Source organism: Pelobates fuscus, chromosome 2 (genome assembly GCF_036172605.1).
Source record: "Pelobates fuscus isolate aPelFus1 chromosome 2, aPelFus1.pri, whole genome shotgun sequence".
Lineage (NCBI taxonomy): Eukaryota > Metazoa > Chordata > Amphibia > Anura > Pelobatidae > Pelobates > Pelobates fuscus.
The window spans coordinates 399628230-399648687 of record NC_086318.1 but is presented as its reverse complement, the minus strand read 5'-3'; the positions used below and the strand labels follow the sequence as shown (position 1 = coordinate 399648687).

The 20458-nt window shown below is 36.6% G+C and overlaps 1 protein-coding gene and 1 long non-coding RNA gene across 2 annotated transcripts in view; one reads left to right on the top strand and one right to left on the bottom strand.

Annotated features, from left to right (window-relative positions):
• PKDCC (protein kinase domain containing, cytoplasmic) overlaps positions 1-11143 on the bottom strand; it is a 45873-nt gene extending 34730 nt beyond the window's left edge. The window contains exon 1 of the mRNA XM_063443890.1: positions 10056-11143. Coding sequence (XP_063299960.1) covers positions 10056-10724 — 669 coding nt within the window. The 5' untranslated portion in view covers positions 10725-11143. The remainder of the gene's footprint in view (positions 1-10055) is intronic.
• LOC134587491 (uncharacterized) lies at positions 5893-17884 on the top strand. Its single transcript, XR_010086634.1, has 3 exons — positions 5893-5936; positions 14520-14767; positions 17688-17884. It is a non-coding gene; the product is annotated as an uncharacterized LOC134587491 (long non-coding RNA).
• The last annotated feature ends 2574 nt before the right edge of the window (positions 17885-20458 follow it).

Below are 20458 nucleotides of genomic sequence, written 5' to 3'. Positions count from 1 at the left end.
TTCTACACCTCGATACCTGATCATTAATTTCTACAAAATTAATTTTGTAAGTTATTCAATATTATGTGATCAAACATATAACTATTCACTCGTCTAAAGCGAGATTTTCTTTGCTCACTTTTTTTTCCCAAAATAAAACAAATGGGCTGATTGCAAATCTGAAAACTGCTTGGAAAAACAAAATAAAAAACAATAAAAAAAAAAAATCTATATATACGCATACACACTATACATGCACACTGCACATTGTAGAATTGAAAAAGAAACGTTATTTTTGTTTAAAAAAAAAAAAAAGCAGAGGTTCTTTTAAGAACAGTAGCAACTAAATTAGCCCAGAGATCGAATGGTTAACATGTTTTATGAATTAATGCGCTAAATTGCCTTCCCCTTAGGCACCTTGGTGGTTTAGAGTTGTTAAATATACATATTGATGTTATTTGTCATTATAAGATTTAAAGGCCGAATAAAGAGCAATCCGTTTTAAAGACTGAAATTATAGAATTAGCAGCACAGAATAGAAGAAGCATGAAGCAAATGCCAAATATGATTACAGTAAATAACTAACTGCTCATATCAGACGGGCTCAGACAATTGCATTACTTCATTTCCTTAACTTTATTGCTCGGGAGACTTTACTCCAAGACCTTGAGTATGGCTGATCTGGTAAGAAGGAAGCTACAACGCTGGTGAGCAGCTAATATGTAACGGATGTAGGCATGTTTTACTAACAAAATCAGAGCAGACCAGAATGTGGTAACTTTCACTTTTATAAGCATGTCATAACATTTGATGGGCAATTACTGCAAAACGCAAACAGTCGGTTTGAAAGAGTCTGCCATTCTATCCCGTGTAAGTCAGAGAGACAATATAACGATGTCTGTATAGAAATAGATTTAAAAATGTTATATTACTGATACGTATGAAAAAGATGCACATTAATAGAGAATTAAAAAAAAATAGATTATTTTTTTTGTTCCAAATGCTTAACTAGTTCATATTTTTTAGGTTTTGTTTTTAATTATATTTTAAATGCATTACATTATAAATCACTTGTGTCTCGGTTATAATTACCATCATTTTCTCTTTTTGGCTACTGGCTCAAGACAGCAATACACTGAAAATGATTTAGCCTGACTCATGTACAAAAATGCTGCCAAAATCAGAAGGAGGCAGGGTAAATCCACACATTTCCAAAATGCCCCCAGAGTGTATAATGGGTGTAATTGCTGCCATTTTAAAATATTTTATTACAAATATTTTAACAAAAATGTTTAAAACATTTCACCCTGACTACCAATAGCTTTTTCTTTATTGATTCAAGTCTACAGTAAAATATTTATTAGAAGAAATATTTTTCTTTAGCAGTTGGTCCATGTTAATGATTTTTGTGCAAACAAATAAGTGGGCAAACTAGTGAGCTGAGTAAGCCCTAGGCATCAAAAAGGGCAGAGCCTTATCTGTAATTTTGTCTACACCTAGCAGCCAAATACTGACAGAAAGAGACATTTGTTAAAAAGGATAGCTCGGACACTCCATATTCACCATAGTTTATTGCAGTGGTTATGATGCAAGATGATATAGGTGCAGTACCTTCACTTTCTGTCAAAATGTTGACAAGTGGTTAGTGAATAATATACAGAATTCTCCACCACCCAAAGCCCATCAATGAAGGCCTCAATATAATATTTTTGGACAGACCTTTCAAATTATAACAATCTGTTTAAAAAAAGTTTCAAATGATTTATGTACAGAAGACACTATTGAAGTCTATGGGAATTTTCTGAGATAAATCATTTGAAACATTTTTCTAGCAGATTGTGATCACTTGAAATGCTTATCCAAGAATATTAAAATCAAGGCTGTTGCTCGCAGAACCATGGATAAATGTCACTCTCATCAATCGTCCGAATGTCTTTATTCCTTCCTGTATCAATGAAGGCTGGAAGGATCAACATGGCCTTGATTGATACAGGAAGCATTTACCACCCAGATATCGTGCAAAATAATTTTTGAGCAAAATATGGTACAAATCGGAGCTGCGATCAGTTTCTACCTGCTGCAGTTTGCCATTTTGCCAATGATGGGAAAATGCATACTTTTATGTTATTTTCAACAAATACCAATAGCATCTCAATGCACAGATTGAAGAATATCTATCGAGGTCCTCTAGGTTCTTCCACAAATCCTGGTGTCATACTCTTGCACATCGGTGAGCGTTCAAAGATGACGTAGCTCAGGGTAGATTCATCTCATCTATTAGAAACTAAAAATTGGACAACGGCTGGTGTGTGTTTAGGTAGGTATTCAAATTCGTCACTCAGCTGCCAACATGCAAGTGGACAAGACATGTTGGGGTTACGGCATAGTATTCAAACTAGATAATTCCACGGTGTCCCTAATGCAGTTAAAAAATTGAAGGAGGAGAGCACTTACTGGACTTACTGTTCTCCTTTGATTTATTTTATTACTGTGGCCAGGGATTTGGCACCATATAGCAACATATAGACTTGAGAGTTATAGAGTGTATCTACATTAAAATATGTTTGTGTATGTGAACAAATGATTCACACTCTACTATACATCGGCATTTATATGCCTTCATAGCAATTAGAAACATATTTCCCAACACTGACTTATAAAACAGAATGATCAAAAAAATGCTTGGCTACTGGCACACACTGAAGGAGTGACCAACAAGAGAATGTGCCAACCCTGTGCACATAACCAGCCAACCCAACCTGTACATGTACAGAACACTACAGACAGTGGGAGAAAGGTTTAGCAACGGTCTTGCCTGTGTTTTTTTTTTTAGTGACTGTTCTGATATCCCCTTTCTGGAGACAGTCTGATTGGAAATCGGTTGAATTTATAGTGAAAAGGTTAGGGTTAGCCAGAACGGATGTATACTTGGGTTATCAATGTGAGTTCTTTAGTTGGTCTAGTGTAATTATTAAAGGGACACTATAGTCACCTGAACAACTTTTGCTTAATGAAGCAGTTTTGGTGTATAGAACATGCCCCTGCAGCCTCACTGCTCAATCCTCTGCCATTTAGGAGTTAAATCCCTTTGTTTATGAACCCTAGTCACACCTCCCTGCATGTGACTTGCACAGCCTTCCATAAACACTTCCTGTAAAGAGAGCCCTATTAAGGCTTTCTTTATTGCAAGTTCTGTGTAATTAAGATTTTCTTATCCTCTGCTATGTTAATAGCTTGCTAGACCCTGCAAGAGCCTCCTGTATGTGATTAAAGTTCAATTTAGAGATTGAGATACAATTATTTAAGGTAAATTACATCTGTTTGAAAGTGAAACCAGTTTTTCTTTTTCATGCAGGCTCTGTCAATCATAGCCCGGGGAGGTGTGGCTAGGGCTGCATAAACAGAAACAAAGTGATTTAACTCCTAAATGACAGTGAATTGAGCAGTGAAATTGCAGGGGAATGATCTATACACTAAAACTGCTTTATTTAGCTAAAGTAATTTAGGTGACTATAGTGTTCCTTTAAGAATCTACTGCTTTATCAGTAGTGCTTCATATATCTTAAACAGACAAAGCTTCCAATCAGTTTGAGTTTCTTCTTGCTCTGTTTTCCTTCTTTTTTGTTGTTGTTGTTTGTACACTGTAAACTAAAATGAAGAAATATTGGACAATTGCACCCAGTATTGTGAGCAATGTGAGTAGTTCTGCCATCTAATATGAGGGCTAGCAACATTGCAGGCGATAATATTACAGTAGCCTGCTGGTATTTTTCACATTGCAGTACTTGATGTAGAACATTCGTGTCAGATTTACGGGACTTATTACATTGTTTGTATGAACTCCAGTTGATCTATACTGTAAATCTGTTACCCATGAATGAGCTATATTTGTGTGAGAATCCTCTTCAAACATGCTGCCACTATGCAATAAATAACAGACTAGTTAAAAAAAAAAGTGTGTATTGAAGGCCTATTCATACACGCATGCATGTTCTCTCGCATGCAAAGAACTTAAATCGCAAGTCTAATAACAGATATAGGAGATTGCCATGATAGCATGAGTAGATTAATTTAGGAAATGCACATTCACCTTGGTTTTATTAAAAAGGTCTGGGATCTGAACAAACCATTTGGTTTGCGTTATTATATATTAGACTCTTTTCTCTTAAGTACTGAATTAGTGTCAGATTATGGCAATTGGAATTGTTAGTGATTACTTGTATCTCTACTGTAATCTTAACATTTTTGTTGACAAAATAATTCTCAATGCTAGTGAATACGACAGGAATACTTTATAGTGAATAGCCAAGTAATCCATCAGGTAGGAAGGACTCTGTAGGTTTTTGTATGTGTGAAGTATGGGCAGAGGGACCTATTCATTAACATTTATTAACTGACAACCAGTATTCACAATTTAGCATAAATTACATAATATAATAAAACTATTTTTTCAATGATTTTGGACTGAATTTTGCAAGTTACTTGTCAGCTTGACATTTTACTGCTTAGTATACCGACCCACTGAGATACATTGCAAATTGTAACAGGGGTTTAAATTCTACAATAGTAGAGGGAGATTTACCAAGCCATCGAATGCTGAAAATATATTTTTTTATTCTATGGAATATTTTTAGCACCTAGAAAATATGCTTCATAATTTCTAATAACATAAAGCATTTCTTTATGTACTCTTCTGTGCTAAATAAAAACCCACACATATATAATAAGGAGAGTAAAATGCTAAAAAAAAAAAATTAAAAAAAGAAAGAAATCCAAGTATATATATATATATTAAAATCAAATTATTTTAATATAGAAATTCTGCTTATACAGTTTGTCAAATTACCTAATTACCTATTGCTGAAAGATAGATCCCACACTGCTTTTTAACTACAACTCAGTCATCTTTCGCAACAGCAAAGCATCATGGGGGCTGGGGGATTTGCTTTTTGACTATTCCTGGCCTAACTGTATTAATGGTGGGAGCCTTTTAACACAGCACTGATTTAGCCCTGTAGAACTGCATTTTTTGTAACTGAACATTTCAAAAGAGGAACATACAATCAGCCTCATAAAATGTTTTTATATTGACAAATCACAAATCAAAGGGAACAGTGTATACTTCATAAAACGAATGATGTACGAATGATTCATTACTTATTATGTATTCTTAGCACGGCCGGTTATCATGTTTATGCTAGAACTAAGTTAGTATTTTTTTTTTTTTTAATTATTTATATTTTTAAAGAAATAAATTAACTTTCAAATTGAAAAACAAAAGGACAGCCTGACAGAGAAGACTATTGGTTTCGTTGATACATAGCAACTGGGAGGCAATTAGCAGACTGCTAAGCCTTGTGTTACAATAACTCAGTGACCCAAATCCTCCTCTTCCCAAATGCCCCTCATTATTTAATCTGCTTTAATGAACAACCCTGTAAACCACACAGATTTCCATTTTAATAGATGTGCACCTGCCTATCACAATAGCTTTTTAGAAAGGAATGCATGAAACTCAAGCAATGCAGAAAAGTACTGTCTTAAATGTACAAAGAACAAACCAAACAAAATGGACTGGAGTTATTCAAATGTCTACCATAAAGAAAAATTAAAAAAAAAATTAAAAAAAATAATAATAAATAAATAAATAAATAAAATACCATTACATAAAACTTTACAATATTCATCTTGACTATACAGATTCTCTATAATAAATCATGTATTAAGCATTACATTTTTTTAAAAACATTTTTATTATTATACATTCTACTTTTGATATGCTTCCACAATAAACCTTTTTAAATATTTTTTTTTTTATTATAACAGGTCAATGTATGCAATAATGCAAGCAAGGTTATGAGATCTGCATTTGCTAGATCCCACGTTTTGCTAAGGGATATATTCATTGAACAGTGATTTGACTACTGAGCTTCCGAATGTGGGCCAAAGTGGGCAAGGTGGGAAAAAAGTTCTCCAACTTAGCTGTGTGACAGATGTATTATTCCAACTTATGACTTTGAAAGATCATCATCAACGTACCACATCGCTCGAATGTGTGAATAAAGACGTCAGTAATGATTAGTCAGGATTCAATACACCTTTAAGAGATTCACAGAAGTTCCTTTACAGTGACACAAGGCAGGTAACAAATATTGATGATTCTGGTGACAAATTGGCTTTCTTTCTAGTGATTGCTATGCACCTGTGACTTTTTAGCCATTAACATTAATTTAAACAAAAGATATTTTAAGATTTTTCACAAGTCAAAATAAAAATACCACTTACATAAAAACTGTAAATGTATCCATATCTCATGAACTGAAAGCAGCAAAGGGTTAAAATCTATTCAAATTAATATTTAAAAGCACATACGCATATACTTCTGCCCCCAAAAGTAATAAAGAAACGTCACTTATAAGAAAACTATATGTTTGATTTCTAGAAAATAATTTGCATTAGAACAGGATTCTAAACACAATGAAAGGTGAAGCATGTCTTAACTGTTTTGGTGACATTTGTCAGAATGCAGCTCTTAAAATGAAAAGGTTAAGTTAGCTAAGAAAGTTCTATGACAGCAAATATCCCAATGTAGTTTGTCTTATTTGTAAACAATACTACTGCACATGTCTGACGCCAGTTCTTGAGGCAGATTTGCCACCACCTATGTTATGGAGACAATGTGTAATTTGCAAATGCTAATTGATGCTCTAATTGCTAAGCCTTGAATCTAGCAACAATAATGCCTTTCTAATGTATCTTGTCTGATTCTATTGGTTGTGCAAGACAATACTGCTCACGCTGAGAAAAAAATTAGCTTTTTTTTCCTTTGCAAGTCATGTTTTCCAACCCTAGTTCAAGATGGTTATCACAAAAGTGTGTGTATCTGTCTGTTTTCTGTTACCGTGATGATTGCCTTTCAATAAGGACATATTAAAAAGTCTGTTTGGCACTGCAGGTTGGTAGCTATATGTTCTGCTATCTTATTTTTTTTTGGGGGGGGGGAGTTGGTTTTTTTACACTGATAAATTGAATGAATTTAATTCAAGCATGGGAGAAAAAAAAGGAAAAAAAAACTATTTTAGTTAATATGCTTTGCTTTGCCAAAATAAAATATTTTTGAGTCCTCTACTGTTTGTAGAATTCAGACATGACTAATTTATAATACTCACAGAGTTAGAAAGAATGATGTCCAGACGTTCATTGAACCTAATAACATTTAAGGTCACACCCTACCCTGTCAAGTGATATATATCATAATGTGCACTCTGATATAAATTACTGCCTATGTTATTAATGTGATTTTAAAGGCTGCTATAAGGAAAGATATATAACGTATGAGCAAAACACACACATATTATTAATATTAGGTGATTTATTAAACAGAATATATATACCCTCTTACATCTCTTTTTTGGCCTGTGTATATATTTCCATCTTTTACCTCAATTGCAAGAAAGATACTTATATATATTCCACTTTAGAGTTTGCTATTCCTAATAAGTTTAAAATTAATACGTTTTTAGAACGAAATCTGAAGGTTCTATAAAGAAATGAAAATTGTTTATGAAAATAAACATAAGCCATTTTAAGGAATAATACATGCACCTAGATTATTTGTTTGGTACATGGCCTTCAGTGGATCCAGTATTGAATGTATTTAAGTGTGAGTGCAGCTCAACACTAAGTCTGTAACAAGGGGTTGTCAAGCACAGATGCACAAAAAGAAATGTATACTATAATAATTTAATATCATGGTTTTCCCCACAAAGGGTCTCAAAAGCACTTCGGAGCAACTTTACAAACATTTCGGGTTAAACATAAATGGTCTTATTGATGTTATTTTTACCGAACTTAACAGTACTGATTTTATCAACATCATAAGAGTGATAAGAATTTACATCCTTCAAGCTTGAACAAGTTCTATAGCTGGTGGATTAACCAACTGAGCTATCGCTAGGAATTTATGGTTGTACCATGCTAAACCAGCCTTTACATTATAGCACAAAAGTCCCACCTTGATTCTGTTCATATATTAAAAATTATATATAAAAATTCTCATAAACAAAAATATTATTTTTGATAATATTATTTTAAGTACCAGAATAGAGCAGAGGGAATACAAATAAAATCCAACACAAAATAGCTATAAGTCTGTTTTATTAAACATCAGAATTTACCAATGACTGGTATTTATGGAGAGAATTCCGCAAAATTCGTCATCCGCTTGTCTAACCGTAGAATAATATATTGTATGATGACGTAAAAATAGTGTGATATGATTAAAACACAATGTCAAATCAAGTTAGCAACTGAGTATTAACAATGACATAGTTGTTTCTGGTCAAGGAAATGGGTCCACAAAATATTTTCATAATTATCAACAGTGTTAAAGATTCTACAAGGGATTTTTGCTAAGCACACAGATACCGTTGTTCCTGTTTACAAAGCCTAGTCTTCATTTACACTTCTGAGGAGGTTAAATGAAACCAGTCCAGAATTTCTGCTTACTTTTTCATTTTGTTCATGATTTCAAACCCCTGCAATTGTCTTTTACAAATATCTTCTAGTCTAATCCATTCAAAAACAGACAGGGTTATTGACTAAAAGTGTGAATTGTTACGAATTAAGTACATTTCAAATAATAGGCAAAAATAGCAGCAAAAAAAAAAAATATTTCTAAATTTATTGGAAAAATTCTCCAAGTCACATATATATTCAGTTTGGCTATATTTCTCCCCCAATTTTTAAAATTCACTCTCAATTCCTGACGATGCACACTTTCGAAAAAACCCTGACAGTCATAACTTGTCCCCAAAATACAAACTAGCACAACGTAGGCCCGAATTCAACAAATGTCCTCCATATTGGGGTATTATGTTATGATAATAAAATCCATAATATAACAATCCTCTAGAATGTAAGCTCATTAAGCAGGGCCCTCCACCTCACTATTCCTGTACGTCCATATGTCTGGTTACAATTACATGTCTGTTAGTCCATCCATTGTACAGTGCTACGGAATCTGATGGCGCTATATAAATAATAAAATAATAATAATAACAATGGGGTCTATTTATTAAACAGCACCTTGCACTGACACTACAAAAGGCCCAACAATCATTTCTGGGGAAAATATCTACCTCTGCTGCTTTGGAGATTTTATCAAACACTGCTACTTTAGCAGTTTTACAAGTTAGCTCTCAGGTCAACAAATGTCTCTATTTAGTGAATAATCCCTAATAATTTTCCTTTGATAAACCATCCCATCAGTTATTGCTCCAGTATGGAATCCATACACCATATCCATGTATGTACAAGTACAGAAATCATAACCAATAGGCTAAATGTGTTTCATATCTATGTTTTACAATATGCGCCTGGTACATGTGATCAAATGTTATTTTGCTGTAAAAAAAGCATAAAATGTTATTTGTCACTGTCAGACATGAACCACACAAGGCTCAAAGATAGTAAATAAAACTGAACCTGGTTTAATTCAAAGGAACTCTAGACATTATAACATGTTTATATATGCATAATACAATTCCCATTAGTAGGACTATTTTAACTATGTGAGTACAAGTACAAATCTACAAATACAAATCATGTATTGCTTATTGTTTCTTACACTCTATAAAGTTTAACCCTTCAAGTGCCAAAGGGAAAGACAAGACCTAGCACCCATCGCCCCCTTACTGTTAAAAATAAACCACTGCTCTGCATTAACACCTCTGTAAACAAAATGCTTTGGATATCTAGTAACAATGTCATGGAGACACATCGCCCAGCATACAGAAACTAATCACCAGCTGACAAACATGCAGATTAAACATTTAATTATTCCTGTACCTCTTTACTTAGTTTTAGACTTATTTAATCACAATGCTAGATTTCGTTTTCATAGATAACCCAATAACAAATTATCCTGCTCCATTTCAAAGCTGATTTGCAATAAATTAAATATATATTCAAACTGTAAAAGCCTTTGCCATTGCATTTAATTCCTGCATGTTTATTAGGTCCCCAGCAACAAGTGATCGCATCCTAATTAAAACATTATTATTATTGTTTTTTACCTGGAGTATATTAGGGTGCTGAAGCCTTTGCAATAAGATCATTTCTTTGACAATCTTGAAGGATGCTAATCTGTAGCAATCTTCTAAATTCCTGTATAGTTGGACACAATTCTGGATGTCGTGCCCCCCAAAATCCACTGATTTCAATGCCACTGATACTGTATCATTCAGGACCAACTTGTACACAGCTTTAGTGTAACCAGAGCCTAGATAGCGGACATTGCTTCCATTAGTAATATCTTGGCAGCTCAGCAAGGGTGGCCGCAGAGACACGTCTATTTTCGAGCTGAGAGGTGACACAGGGGACAGGTCAGGGATGGAACTCTTGGAATTCTCAGGTTTGTGAACGTTCTCAGAAGAAGACCTCTGAGCCAGGTCCATGAGTCTCCTCTCCAAGGGTCTGAGAAGAAGCCTAACTGTGGCTGACACTGGAGCCTGATGCTCTCTATAACGGATCACCTCCTTATAGCGCTCTTGGAGCTGTTTGAGCAAGTCCTGGGAGCTCCCCTTGCCTTGTCTTGATGCTGCAATGAGGGGCACGGGGGTGACCCCATTCTGGAGCTGCTGCTGCTGGTGGTCAAAGCCTGGCACACACAGCAGATTGAGCAAAGTGCCAAGCAAGAAAGCCAGGCAAAAGCCAGCTGCCAGAGCAAGTTTCTTCCTCCTCATGATCCCCAGGCTGAGCTCTCCTCCACCAGGTTCCCAGGTTTGGGCAGTCCGTCTGCTCAGATGAAGGGATGAGGGCAGCACAGGTCCCCTCTCTCTGTGCCCGCTGGACCTCACCCATATAAGGAAGACCCGTGTGACACTTGAGTCGGCGCTTTTAAACTTGCAAAGTGCTCCATGAGCTCAGCCCCCCTGCAGCCAGCCCAGAGCCCTGCTCCTGGCCCGTGACGTCACTTGATGGGCAGCATCACTCCTTCCAGTGGACCAAAGAGGCTCTCTGCGCAGCAAAGGCGTGTGGGGCGTGTAGTTTCCTGCAGCTGCAGTGCTCAGGTTATCAGATAGGCTGCTAGCCTTATTGTCATTCCCCAGCACGCTGGTGGGTGCAAGCTGTGCAGCTACCAGTGTCCTCCTGCTGGAGTGGGCTCCCTGCCTCATCTCTGTGAGGGAGCACTCAGTCTGTGAAAGGAGGGAGGGGGGAGGAGGGGCTGAGTGTGGCTGCCTAAAGTCCTGAAAGGACAATAAATCACCCCTGCTTATCTCCCCTGCATGTATAATTCTAACCCTTGATTTTACAAAAAGCAGGCATTGCCTTACAATCAATAAATAGCAAGTCTACATTGTTCCTAAGCACCAATTTGATATTTTTTTTGTTGGCCATTCATTTACTGCCACCTGCAAATAATACATTCCTCCTCCTCATATATTCTTATTTAAATATATGTATTTTCATTAACCCTTTAAATTTTTCAGAAATGGCCACTGCTTACTATCCCCATGGGACTGAAGCATCTCTGGGACTGAAAGGGTTAATATATATAAGTACACTTTTACTGGTGTGTGTGTTTATAGACTGCAAGTATAGCTGGGTGGCCTAGCCTGCTCATGGGAACACAGCATTTGAGGTAGTTGTATTATAGTACATTCTACTGGAGATGTAATAATTGCAATTTATCATTATTTATTTTCTCCCTATTATATGCCACACATTTATACCCAGTCTGTGCAGACACCATGTGCGTGCATAGCTGTGTGATCTATGCTCCTGCTCCTGACCTTAGAATGTGCATCTTTATTAAAGGGTACCTGTCGCGACACCTAAATTTCATTTACTATTTGTGCTAGTAGATTTGCTTGCAAATGTATAGATTTATTTTCTTTATTTACTTTCTCCCATCTGTAACTCAATTCTTTGGCATAGAGCGTAGGGATGAAGAGCCCTCCAATAGCGGTCCTTCTGCTATCTGACCATAGCAACCACAGCACATATTCTGTGGTTGCTATGGTAACACAATGGTAGACGCTGCTAGCGCTGAGTAGGGGGCATATTAATAAGGTGACGTCACACAGTTTAGACACCAGCATGCTGACAATCAAGGAAGCAAGCTGACGTCACAGAGCAGGTTGGCTCTGCTTGAGGAAGTGTCCATAAGCAGGGCAAATCAAAGAAGACTGTGGAAGGGGCGAGCACAGACTGGAGATGGGTGCAGTCTTACAGAAATCACCATATTTTATCATTCTCATGGGAAGAGGTTAATACATGACCACTACACATGTCATCCCTGGGGCTGAAAGAAATAATAAGACACACAATTGTGAAACTGTATAGTACCATGTGGAAGATCAAATGTAGGCTTCCTATGGAACCTAAACAATTATTAAAGGAATTAAGCTGTTATAGTGCAAGGAGGTCCCTGTCGCCAGTTTACCTTTAAGAGTTAAATCCTTAACAACAGTTTAACCCCAAATCTTGAATCCAGCACTGTTTAACTCTACCCCTCTTCATCCACTTTTTTCCCAATTCTTGAAACAGGAATCTTAGGACAGGGACACCGCCAATTGGCCTAAAGCGTTTGCTGACATTCTAAGCCAATCATTAGCTCCCTACTCACAAAACCAAAATAATAACGTTTTTCTCAACCCGTTTTGTGAACGAGGAGCAACTGATCGCCTTAGAACATCTAAGGAGCCCCTGTTCGAGGATATCCCTGGCTTCCTGTTTCAAGAATCAGGGAAAAGTAGATGGAGAGGAGCAGAGCTAAATGGTGCAGGATTCAAGACTTTGGGCTTAAATCCTTCATTAATGGGTTTACCCCTACAGGTAAGCTTGCAACCTACTGGCATCATAACAACGTAATTCAGATGAAGTTGTTATGGTGCCCAAAGTTTTCTTTTAAATAGACGTATTAGTGAAAGTGTGTACATATTACACACACAAATCACACATTATATAGTAAAAATGAATGAGAAGAATAATTGTTTTATCTCAAGGAGATTATAAAAGAATAGTAAAAGACTGATAATTATATTTGCTTTGAAAAAATACAGAATTGCTTTTGATTGATTTTAAGGGACATTAAATAGACTGCCTTCTTTTTACAGCAAAATGGCTAAGGAGTTTACATGCATAGGCTATATCAGCAGAGGGAACCACAGGCTTTGTATCTCATCAGCAGTTTAATTATTTTACCTTTTCTGTCCTCTTTTTTCTGTGTTTTCAATATATTCCTTTTCTTTTTCTTTTCTTTTTAATTTCATCATTTAAGTCACTTAGACTGGAAATGTTCATTACTCATTTCCTCTTGATAAGTTTGTGGGACATGCATTGTATTGTTTTTTTCTTTATTAATATCCCCCTGTGTTATATGAAGGATACTGCATGCTATGCACACTTGATGAGGATAATTAAGCCTGCAATGGGTCTTTATTTGTTGAATGTTGTGTAAACACCATGGTCAGGCAGGTTTGTGTACACTAGATTAGCTGGAGTGGTGATGCTTGTCCTATCTGATCGAATTTAATGGGTAATTTATTTAAATCCTCCCCTGAATGGATAAATCCTTTAACATTCATCAACCCAACCAATGATAACCTATTACAGTTAATACTAATTATAGTTCTTATATTCAAACTGAGGGAGAGCAGGATGCAAAGTAAATTTCATTATACGATAGATAGATAGATAGATAGATAGATAGATAGATAGATTATTATTTTATTTATATAGCACCAGCAACTTCTGTAGTGCTGTACAATGGGTATAGATAGATAGAGATAGATGAATAGATACATAGATAGATAATTATTATTTTATTATTTATATAGCACCAGCAAATTCCGTAGCGCTGTACAATAGGTATAGATAGATAGCGATAGATAGATAGATAGCGATAGATAGATAGATAGATAGAGAGATAGATAGATTATTATTTTATTTATATAGCACCAGCAACTTCTGTAGTGCTGTACAATGGGTATAAATAGATAGAGATAGATGCATAGATATATAGATAGATAATTATTATTTTATTATTTATATAGCACCAGCAAATTCCGTAGCGCTGTACAATGGGTATAGATAGATAGCGAGAGATAGATAGATAGATAGTTGACTTTTTTTTTTAATTTCATTTTCTTCATAAAATATCTTACCAGAAAGGATACATTTTGATTTCTCTAATTTTCAAGCATGTCTTATGATATATATATATGTGTGAAAGATAAAAACATGTCAGATTACACGCTACAGTCAGAATGTTATCATTTTAACCAGGCATGTTATGTTGAAAAATAAATTATTATTGCATGTTTTATTTTTATGTATACATATGTTCTACACATGTACAGGGATTTCTGAAAATTTTAAACACCTATGTTTATGATCATGGGAAATATCAAGGAATCAATTGCATGGATGCTGGGACTTACATTGTGTAACCCTTTCACTTCCAGATAGATCTGCAAATCCTAGATTCTTATCTGTAATAATGTAATGTGTTACTTTTTTGTTTCTGTTTTCAGTGCTCACATTAACCCTGTCCTAACAGAGATATCTGCAGATCCTGGACTCTTATCTGCGATCAAGCTGGGATTGGTCTGTTTCCAGCCATAGAATTATTAACCCTTTTTTGAGGAGAAGCATGATATTTTCAATTCAGAAACACCAGGGGATGTCAAAGGGGTTAGCCACAACTGCTTTTGTATTTAAGATCTATTAGAATTTCCCTGCAGCAGCCTGCAGAGGTGAAGCTTTCCAACCACAATGTTTGGTGAGTTTATTGCAAATGGTTAAAATGTAGCCTCTGGCACTGCAAGGGTTAAAGCGCAGGCACTGCACTGGTAAAATGTATAGTTTAGGATGGATAATTGTAGTCAAATGTCTGGAAGGATAAATCTATTCCTTTTAGAACTAAATCTACAAATCGTGGACTCTACATGGGGTAACCCTTGCCCTGCTGGAGATGTGAATCACAGGGGTGAGTGCTAATGACACGGCTATCCATCAAGCTGGCATTATAGTGCTGTTAGCAACTAATTAACACATACAATCAACTCAGGGACTTCACAAAGAAAAGAACATCAACAAGAGAAAGCAATAAAAGTCTTCAGGGAATTCCATGCTAAAGTTCATCTTGGTGAAAAGGAGGTGGCAGGCATCCACTGACTGAGGACAAGTCATTCAATACATACACAGCGCATGGAGCTCTATGAGTGATCCTGCCATCCAGCCATTAGCTGCACGAATAATCCAGTCGGTGTACCCCTCCATAGAACGTAGCAAATAGTATAAAAAATATATTTAATAAAAATACATGGTACACAAAAATCGGAGAACACAGGCCTAAATATGCAAAAACAAGTGTGCCGGCAAATACATAGACCATACGAAATCTTAAAGAATCAACCGTTTTTTATTTTATTTTTCTATTTCTTGTTTAAAGGGACTCTATAGGCACCAAAACAACTTTAGATTAGTGAAGCAGTTTTGGTGTATTGATCATGCCTCTGCAGTTTCACTTCTCAAATCTCATTTAGGATTTAAATCACTGTGTTTATGTAGCCCTAGTCACTCCTTCCTGCATGTGACTTACACAGCGTCCTAAACACTTCCTGTGAAGAGACATCTAATGTTTAAACTTCCATTATTGCACAATCTGTTTAAATTAGAATTTATTATCTCCTGCGAGTTTAATAGCCATCTAGAGTCTGCAGGAGCCTTCTTTGTGTGATTGAAGTTTAATTTACTGAACAGGGGATAGAAACTTCTTAAATAAGTTAACATCTGAATGAATTTGAAACAAATTTTTCATGCAGGCTATGTGAGTCATAGTCAAGGGAGGGGTGGCTAGGGTATAAACATAAACAGAACCAAAAGTGATTAACTCCTAAATGGCAGAGAATGTGAGACAGCAGAGGCATGATATGTACACCCATACTGCTTCAGTAAGCTAAAGTTTTTTTTTTATGCCTATAGTGTCCCTTTAAAGGGACTATGTAGGCACCCAGACCATTTTAGTTTATTGAAGTGGGCTAGGTGCTGTGACCCTTTTGCACTTAGTGCTGCAATGTAAAAATTGCAGTTCCAGAGAACTGCAATGTTTACATTGCAGCTCTAAGTCTGCCCTCTATGGCCTCTGCAACTAGAGGGCTTCAGGAATCTAAACTGACTTTTGGTCGATTATCTGACGCTGGACATCGGCACTGGATTTAGGTAAGTGGCTGAAAGTGTTTTAACCCCTTCAGCCCCATGGGAGGAAGGACCTAAGGGAGGGGGAGTGGACCTATTAACCCTATAGTGCCAGGAAAACGGCGTTGTTTTCCTGGCACTATAGCATCCCTGTAATGTTAGGTGTTGGGAGAAGTGATTGGATCAGTATGTTATCTAATGACCCTATTAGGTTTGAATATATTACAGAATACACATAGAAGGCTGTGCTTAGTTACAGAAATACGTATAAGTGTACAATTTAATTTTGAATTTTTCTTCTGTTTTATGATTGACAGGTCATTTAAACTTATGTATATCTCACTCCATTTGGGAGAACTGTGCAAATAAGACATTGTAGAGCATGCGGTGTGCTAGATAATACCTACTATTGCTTATAGACCCATGTCTACAGGTTTTAAAGGTCCACAGGAATTGCACTTTCCCTGAACATAAGTGTATGGGGCCAAATTAAAACCAGTACAATGGCAGAGATTCAAAAGAGATTCAATTGGAGATTGATATTGTATCACATTCACAACCTACAAGGGTTTCATGGGGGCCGATTGTGATATGAATGTTTGTGGACTCATCTAAGTGTGATTGAGGGTGTAGTTTGCTGAGTGTGATTGGGGCTGGCAATGGGTGAGTATGATAGGGTGTGGGGATTGACTGAGTGTGATTGTGTGTTGGGTTGGCTGAGTGTGATTATGTAGGTGGTTGTCTCGGTGTGATTTTGTATGCAGGTGTCTGAGCGCAATTGTGTGTGGGCTTGGCTGAGTGTGATTGTGGGGATTTGCTCAGTGTGATTTTGTGTGCAGTTCTCTGAGTGTGGTTGTGTGTTGGGTTGGCTGAGTGTGATTATGTAGGTTGTTGTCTAGGTGTGATTTTGTATGGAGTTCTCTGAGTGTGATTTTGTGTGGGGTTGGTTGAATGTGATTGTGGGGATTCGCTCCGTATGATTGTATGTGGAGTTGTGTGAGTGTGATTGTGTGTGGAGTTATGTGAGAGTGTGTGCCGTTGGCTGAGTGTTTGTGAAATATTTACACCATAACAAATTTGTTGTTTTTTTAAACCCCTCTGTCCCTCTTCACATGCTTACCTTTCTGCAAGGAGGGGGTATAATTCTCCATGATCCAGTTCATTTCTGATCCTTGGTGGTTCTGGAGTGCTGCTGGCTGCATACTTGGGGGAGCTCAAGGGGCCCAGTCGCAATAATAACCATTGTGACCCTAGTACATGTGCCGGAGCCGACAAGGTTGGTATATAAACCCTTAATTGGTTCTTGAAAACGCATTACATGTGGGAGCAGATTTTGGTACTTTCACTGTTGTTTATCAATCTAAGAATTATTATTTTTTGGTAAAAAAAAAAAAAAAGTTTATTTCTTAACTGTTTGAGCACTGGGTGCAATATATAATAGAGCTTGCAGTTGTCTTAGAGGTTAAATGAACCTTACTTTTTGTACCTCTTTTTTTTTACAGCTCATTCAGCTTGTCAGTCTAATCACGACTCGGATTCCAGCAGTTGATGTTTAATTCACATAATGTGCGGGTGATAAGATTTATTTCAGGTAAACATGTAATCAATACATTGTGCTAATGTTACACTTTCCCAAAATACTCAGAAGAAGCAGAATTCATAGTAGTTCCGAGTTTGCAACTTTGTAAATAATACATTGCACAGACAAATGAAAATTATAATTTAATTGGATTTTTTTTTTTTTTTTTTACATTGCTTTACTTTTGGTCGTGAATAAAGTGGTTTGATCTTAAAGTAAATTAAAATATAATCTATATACATTAATATAGCTAGCACAGTATATAGATACAATTGTATTCCTTACAAAATACCAAGATCTATTTAAACCTTAAAATCATTTTTCACTTTTTGTGACCTACTTTTCACTTTGTAGGTTATTCACCGAGCTAAGAACTTTAGAGAACTAACAAGGGAATTTGAGGCTTAAATAGCTAAACTGGAAAAAAAAAATCCCCCAACTATGCTAAACTTTACAACTTGGCTGTTTTGGCCTAACATTTACAATTCTTTTGTGAATAACTCATGTGTGTTTGTAAGAGTAGCTTAATCTACAAACACACATTTCTTAAGCTTTGTTTTTCCTATGTGGATAACAATAAACCTCTTTATCAGTCTGGTTTATTTAGTATAATTTTAGCCAAGCCGTGCAGATTGTATTGATGTAGATTGTTAATGCCAATCAAAGCGTGAGCATGAAGTGTCATGTTTAACAAAAACGCCAGCGATAACATATACAAAGATTGATTTATGGATTTTATGAAGTTGCGGGTACAGGGAGGACAGGCAGTATGCCCATATTTATTAAGTAATATTGGCAGTAGAGCGCACAGATTTTCTCTTATCGATCTCTGTTGGCAGTCAAGGTCCACAACGGAGGAGTAAAAGGATTATGAAAGAAAATTAGTTTAATTCAAACCCATTACATTTCTTGTTACATGAGTTATAATATATTTTTCAACTTTTTGGAGTATTCAACATTTCTAGTAAAAATAAATAAATAAATCCTTGGAATTTCATTGTAAAAAAGAAAAAATATGAAACAATTTGTTCTATTTAAAGCCAGATTTTTTTAAAAACATATGGCAATGGTAACAGCTTCAAAAAGCTTCTGCCCCACATTTAGCCAATATCTTAAGAAGGCTGGTGGATTAGGACTCTTTAAATTTGAAAGTTATCACCCAATGTTCGGCTCATTTTGAGAACCACTGTAAAGTGTTATATCGGTGGTATCTGACTCCATCCAGGCTCCAGAAAATATTCCCCAATTCTACAAATCTCTGCTGGTGTGGATGTTGGCAGACAGGCACATATTCAAATATATGGTGGCATCACTGGCGGAACTACCGCGGTCGCAGGGGGTCGCAGCTGCTTTCGGGCCTGTCACTCCAGGGGGCCCGACCGCCCTGTAGACCCCTGCGACCAGGTGCCTGCCGCCATGTGTTGCGGCCCTAGCCCGCGCTGTGTAAAACTTTACAAAAGTTGATAAGATAATGGTAGGCCAGGTCCTAATAGCTCCCACTACGGTAGTACCACGTTATTGGTAGTCTGACGTAGTTCCTGCTATTAAAGAGGTATTAACATTGGCGTTAGAGAATAAGTGTATTTCTCAGAATGCCATCAAACACAACAGAATCATTAACTTATGGGAGGATAATGTCAAACAAAAATACTCTTTATGTAGACATTTTTGCTGGATTGTAGCTTATGTACCTCTCCTTTTACTCTTGTTCTGTTAGTATACGCAATGTATACTATTTATGTGTAATATTGTAACATTTATGTTTTATTTCTTTTAAGCATTAAAGTATATTTGGTTTCTATTCACTTTGTTGTGATAGACCATTTCTTACACTTTGTATGCAATTTTATATATTTATATATATATTTTTTTAAAAAAAAAATATTTTTGCAGTGCACAGAAAACGTTACAAGCAGGCATGAGGTGCCCCGAGAGCAGTCCTCAAGCTTTTTCCTCGCAAAACATGCGGGACATTTGATTACAAGGCACAATTTTTATATTATTGTTAGCTTATACTTTCAGTTTGTGAGAGTAGTGTTACACGTTAGTTAGGCTAGAACAGTGCTTAAACTAGTCTGTGGGCATCACAGATTATGCATATATGAGAGGAGAAGAAAAAACAGACGTAAGATTTAAACATGCAGGTTTCCAGGCAGGCAGGTATATCATTGTCATGTTAATAGGTGACAGGCTATCTGGGAGCATGGCCTATGCGTATCGTAATGCATAATGCAAGTGTGGGATGAATATTATGAGTGCAAAAAAATTAAAATGGGTAAGCTGTGAATGTTACTTTAAAGTCCTCTGTCGATGGAAAAACTCTGCTCAAGAGGTGCCAATGTGGTATAGACAGCGTCTATTGTATTAGATGCCTTGGACTTATACCTCTGTGTGTCCCAGTCTGGGAGTGCTCGGTCAGCTGATACCCAGCGCATTGAAGGGTGTTGGGAGCGTTTGAAGGTCCTGCTGAGGCTTTGCCATGAGCAGCGTCGTGGGTTCCAATTGCTGTCTCATCTGCTCGTCACCGCGGGAACTGGTGTGGACATTGCGGGTAACTGTATTCTCCGTTTGGTGCTCTGGAGCTCTCCATGGCGTCGAGCAGGATCAGAGCTGTGATTGTAGCTTGCTTGTTGCTGGTTGCTGTTTGGGTTTCCGCTTCATGCAGGATTTGGGATGAGCTTGTGGGCCAAGTCG